This window comes from Eutrigla gurnardus (genome assembly GCF_963514095.1).
Source record: "Eutrigla gurnardus genome assembly, chromosome: 6".
In the NCBI taxonomy this organism is placed as follows: domain Eukaryota; kingdom Metazoa; phylum Chordata; class Actinopteri; order Perciformes; family Triglidae; genus Eutrigla; species Eutrigla gurnardus.
In genome coordinates, this window is record NC_139920.1 from 17,360,007 (window position 1) to 17,366,006 (window position 6,000).

At 41.7% G+C, this 6,000-nt stretch overlaps 1 protein-coding gene across 2 annotated transcripts in view; it reads right to left on the reverse strand.

The window, feature by feature from the left end:
- The window catches only part of LOC311014202 (homer protein homolog 3-like), a 40,958-nt gene extending 37,604 nt beyond the window's left edge, over positions 1–3,354 (reverse strand). Inside the window, exon 1 of one of the 2 annotated variants that reach the window (XM_084010647.1) lies at positions 2,948–3,354. In XM_084010647.1, the coding sequence (XP_083866773.1) occupies positions 2,948–2,952 (5 nt within the window). In that variant the 5' untranslated portion in view covers positions 2,953–3,354. The remainder of the gene's footprint in view (positions 1–2,947) is intronic. The other variant, XM_084010648.1, reaches the window with a different exon arrangement.
- Between the last annotated feature and the right edge of the window lie 2,646 nt (positions 3,355–6,000).

A 6,000-nucleotide genomic window follows, 5' to 3' on the forward strand; every position in this document is an offset into this window, starting at 1 on the left:
TCTTGTAACTGAGTTTTCCTTGTTGCTCTGGTTATTGCTGGCTTATTTGCTTGCATTCTGTGTGGTGGTACTGAATTCAGAGAAGTGGATTCATGATATGGAGCACTGATACATCGGTCCATGTGGGGGATTGACCATAAAAATAAAAAAACACTGAAATGTCGGCTGAAACTGCGGCTGGCATCCCATGAACATAATAGGCAATCCGCTACATGGATAAATTAATTTATCTACATTTCCCGAATCAACTAGCGTTCACACCATTCAGTTTGTTTGAACCAATCTGACAGCATCCAGTGAAGTTTCAGGAGACAACCAACGTGAGAGCCAGTTACTCTGTTGCATTATTACTTCTTTAAGTTCAGGACTTGAGTGCAAACACCTGACTCTTTACTGTTGACTTGCAAAACAATGACTTGGTCCCCCCTCTGACATATAATGTGTTTCAAAGCACTCCCTTGGGTCCCCAGCAACACAGCACTTTTTAACAGTTGTAGTTATATTGAAAATCACAGTTTGACATGCAAAACAGCTTATAAAATACAGTACATTGTATTTTATAAGCTGTTCAATAGATGAAACAATTGAGCAGTGGAGTGGTGGAGCTGCAGTGGAGCAACTGACAGGACGATATGAGTTAGACACCAGACAACGACAACACATCATGACAACATGAAAGCTCGACGGTCAGATCTCACAGGTAACCGTACCCACAGACGCCAAGGAGGATCAACACTATGGGGATGTGATGAGGGTGGCTTTTGTTCAGGGGCAAATAAATGTTTGATGCAGTAGGGATGGGCGGACTGATCTCCAAAGAATCAATAGTACAGGTAGGCCTGCTGATGTTTTCTTGAATATCAAACAGTCAAAGAGAATAAGACTTTTTCATAAAAAGCTGCCATATACTTACATTTTATTCAGATTTTTCCCCCCCAAATAACATCTATATGCAGAAAAAGTCATAAATTATGAATAAATAATAATAAATCCAGTCCAGGCAGCATTTATGCAGCTTTTGCTGACGGAAGGTACGGGTATTAATAACAGTCATCTCATGCTCAGTTTCATTTGGGAGGAGATCAAAAATTTAACTTGACTTTATCGCCCATCCCTGCCACGCACAACCACAACACAGAGACGACGTGGGTTTGTACCTCTCTCGATGTAGCGGGAACATTTTACAGGTCGCAGTCAACACCTCTGCAGCGGAACAAGAGGAGCAAATAATCCATTAAGAGACAATAACCTGAATCACTGCAATGTTTGGACAGAGTTCATTGACAAAATAATATATAATATATATATACATACAAATATTGCACATTGCTGTTCAAAATAATGGGTTGACAAGAGTCTCAGGCCAGAGGCTTCTCAAATTTGACCAGATATGCAGCTTTTTTATGCACAAATTTGGAGGTCACCTCTGTGAATCATTCACTGCACTTAGCATCCCTTAATCCATTGTACAGCGCTCATTTGGTGCATTCAGGGGCACCTCTTTAATTCAGAAAATATGAAGTGGCCCCTTTGTGTTTACCAGGTATTTGCTTCATTGTGGAGATTATATGAAAAAATATATATCAATAAATCAATCAATAAATACACATAAAGCTCTCGTTCTGATGCACAGTTTGTGAACAGGAAGTCATCAGAGGACTATTAGAGAAAAATAGAAGATCTCCATAAATGAAGACTGTCTCTCCATTAAATGACATATTCCCTTTTCTACAGGGTTCATGGGTTGATGGTCATGGTCAAGTACTTTAAGACAACCCAATTTATTCTCCTACTCAAACTAATTGTGTTTATGGATCTGAAGTGAGTTGATTAAGAGTCTCCTCCTCCTGGTGTTTGCTTCTTTCAAGAGGGCAGCTGCATGCCGTCTCTGTCTCCTTCAGAACTTTCACTTGGGCCAGGGGTTTGAACTCACCACAGGGAGAGAACTCAGTGGTCTGATCTCTAGTCTGAACTTCGACAGCGTAAAAGCATCAAACAAAAGCATCCAGTCTGCTCTGAAGAATTTGGACATCCCAATGGCTCCACTTTAATTTCTCAATGCCTCCATGTAAGATCATAAATGTCATTTTAAAAGGCCATTTTGAATGGTGTTTCCTTCCAACAGTGACGTGTGTGTGTGCATGTTAAACTGGCCCAACATACATCTGATCTCACTGTCACTTTGAAACAGGAATACAGGCAAAACTACAAAAGTGTGTTCACGCATTTCTTCCAAAAATAGCTCCCCCATTAAAGATAATAGAGTACAGAGGGTGCTCTAACTGTTCTCATTCAGTCCTTTCAGTGGCGTTTCAATTAAAGCGTCACTGAACCGGCCTGGAGGGGGGAGGCTGACAGCACGGACGGACATGGTCGTGTGAGGAGGGCTCAGGTGCGCCTGAACCAAGCCGAAGGCCTGCATGTATAATTCAGCACACACACAAACAGCTAATGAGACCGAGCCCAGCTTGACACCAGAGCTTCTCCAACAAACCCACCCAGGGTCCCCTGCACAACCAAGCGCGTGCGTGTGTGTGAACGGAGAACAGGAAATCATAGTAACTATGTTGCAGGATGCACGAGTGATCTGGTTGTGCGTTTTATCATGTGACCATAAACAAATCCAGTTTAAAGACACCGTCTATGTAATGCAGTCATGATACTTCAACGTGTGAATTTGACCCTTTTTTTTTGTCACACGCGTCATTTCGATGTAAAAGGGCATCAGACACGGTCGAGCTCTACGGTTCCCAAATAAAAAAGGTCAGAATGGAAACAACCCGGTGTTCATATTCTGATCGACCGGCAGTTTAACCGGCCACATGCAGCCACACGCTCAGAAGTCAACACAAAGTTCACTTTTTAAGCATTTCACAATTTGAACTGATCACTTCCAGACAGCGGGAGTGTGCAAACTGTACACTGAAGACACAAATGCCGATCTTACCCCATGCTCCGAGGATCTGGATGCTGTTTGAGGACTGATTCCACTTTTCTGCTCGCTTTCCAAACGGAGTGGACGGTTTTCTTCCCCAACAATCCTGAACGCAACTTACATTTCCGAGAAAAACAAAAACCAGAAAAAACACTTCCGACTCCAGATTCGCCTCGTTTCGCCCCCAACACTACTCCTCTCTTCTCAAGTCAGTTGTTGTACTCCAGCCTGTATGCCTTCCTTTGTCCGCGGGTTTCCGCGCCGTGCACACCGCGGATTTCTCGTCCCGGTGCGTAATTACGCACCGTGAATCGTTTGGCTCAGTTCGGCGTGCCGGACCAGACTGAGAAATGTCGATAGAAGTCGGGCAGCAGAGTGCCTTTGGTTCAACCCTCGTCCAGGACTTGTGCTGTGCTCCCCTCCCGCCTCTATGCCAGATCACACTGGGATCCAATTGAGCTCATTCGGTGGGAACGTGGAGCCTCTTAAGCGCCATCTGATGGCCACAAGCAAACTACACCCCCCCACCCCCTCCTTCTTATCCCCCTTTCCACTTAAATGTCAGATTGTGAAACACTACATCTACAAATGGCCTGCGGATGTCTTAAAAGCTCCCACGCCGCGTATTTTATGAGATGCAGCTTAATAAAAGCTCGAATCGTAGAAATTACTCGTGGAAGAACACAATCCAAATGGTTGTTTACTAAAAAAGCTACAGCAAAGACAGTCAGACCGAGAATCCTGCTGATCTCACGTTAAATCAGATATATAAAGCTGTTTAGAGCTGTATTGTAATCCTATCACATAGTGATGGATAAAAACTAATAAATCAACAGCAGAATCAGATAGGTTGCTGCTGAGAGGATATAGGAAAACATATAAGACTGGAAATCAGCTTGTAAAATCCCACAAAGCTCATTAAATTCACAGCACTACATGTATATGAAATCCCCACTGGTATATTATGGATTGGTCTAATGATTTCATTCATTAGGCAGTGGAGCATATTTCATAACAGTGATTATGTCATCAAATGACTGCCCATCTCTCTGAAAAGTTATGTATTTAAACAGAGCTGTAGAAAACCTGATTAACACGGCAACAATATAACCCTTTAAATATTACATCACAGGACATAAAAACAAAGCTCCTTATGTTTTTAAAGTTCTTTATCTGACTTGATCTGAACCATAAATGAGCATTAACACACAAATGCACATATATAATCGTTTCAGCCATTTTATGGAATATAGCAATTTGCCCCAAAGACATAAAATGTAGAATACGATACCATGGAGTATAATTCCAGTTTCAAAGTGCATTTTTGGAAATGTTAAACTTCCATGGAGCTCCTAATTGGCAATAATATACAAGGAAACATGTCACCCGTTTACTTTTTCCTATTAAAGCTTTGCAACTTTGCCTAAACACTGTTAAAATCACTGCTGTGTCACACTTAGAAAGAGCTACACCTCATTAATTCATACAGGCCGCGGTTTTGAAGTCACCGCTGATTTAAAATGAACCATTTATTTGCATGAATGCAGGGTAAACATGGGAGAGCGGAGCATCAAATGTGGTGGAAGAGTGATGGGAGCACTAATCGTGCTGCTCAGTGGCCTGTTATAGCAGTGCAGCTGACTGCTGCTCTGTGCTGCAGGGAGGCAGCAGGGAACATCAGATCTCTGCATTACATGCAAACAGCCCTTGTGCTCATTTAGGGAGACACTTCTCAGCCTGTCTGATGCAGTTTGCAGCACAGCTGGACGATCTGGGCAGGATGCGGATGAACCTACTGGCCTCTGCCTTTAACACAAAGGGTATTAATGACTTCTGGCAGCCCCGGTGTCCACGAGCAGATGGGTTTTCTTGGAGAAGATTTCTTTCCTTCTCCAAGTCAAGCAGTGGCTGCATTAAACTCATAGCGTCTTCTTGTTGCTCGCTGTGGCAGGTGGGACAGAACGACAAATCTACAACATGTGGCATCATCTGCAGAATCTAATCTTAAGTATTTGAGATTTAAAAGAAAAACTGCTTTCCATTTCACCTCATCGTCTTGAATTTAAAATTTAAAATAAAGCTTGTGAGTGCTATCCTCTTACAGTAACTCTCGAATGTCAGACCCATACATAAAAATCACCTTCATAAAAATCAGAAAGTGCTTTGAGCCCAATTATTGTAGGTTAGTCAGAGAAACAAATCAGTATGATCAGCAGGAAAGCACAGAGGCCCAGTAAAGACTGATTGTAGTTCAGGGTTAAAATCCATTGAAATAAGCTGGGGATGTAGAGGAGGCTGTAAATCCACCACAATCAACATTAGCCCTCTTCTGATAATTGCTGAATAAAGATCGCTGACATGTGTGCGCTTTTACAAGGTAAAAATTGAGGTCTATAGCAGAAAAGGTTATACTCACACTAAAATTATATTAGGATAAGAAATAAATATGATTTGTATAGCTGTGACAGTTGTTGGGTTTTTGTACATCAGCGTTTTTTTTATGAAATAGACCCTGAAATAAAGAATCTGACACACGATTCTTCCATCTCATGGAGCAAGTAGAAGGTTATTATTCATCTGAAACTCTAACTTCATCGTCAGCTCCGAGTGGTGAGACTGTACGGCAATCAAAGGTCATAAAGACAAATACATCTACCATGACAGTTTATTCATTCAATATGAAGCCAGTGATCAACAGAAAGGAAGAAAGTATTAATAAACACGAGCCAAAGGCCAGTAGCAGATAAGACCAGGTGCATGTACCAACACTATGGGTTTTTCGAGACTGAAGGGCAGAAACAGGAGAACCAATCAGATATATAGAACTGTAGAGGATTAGGCCTATATGTGACCCAGATTATATAATACCGTACAAGGCTGGATTGTGGCCCCAAAATCCCTGCTGGGATCTTGTAATCTATACAATATGCATTTAATGTTGCACCTTTACCAGCTGCAACATTAAAGTGATGGACATATTAATGCAGCAATAATTATTATTAAAACATTTATCATTGTGAAATGGGCCCTTCTGCATATAAAGAGTGATTTTACTTTGTTATCCT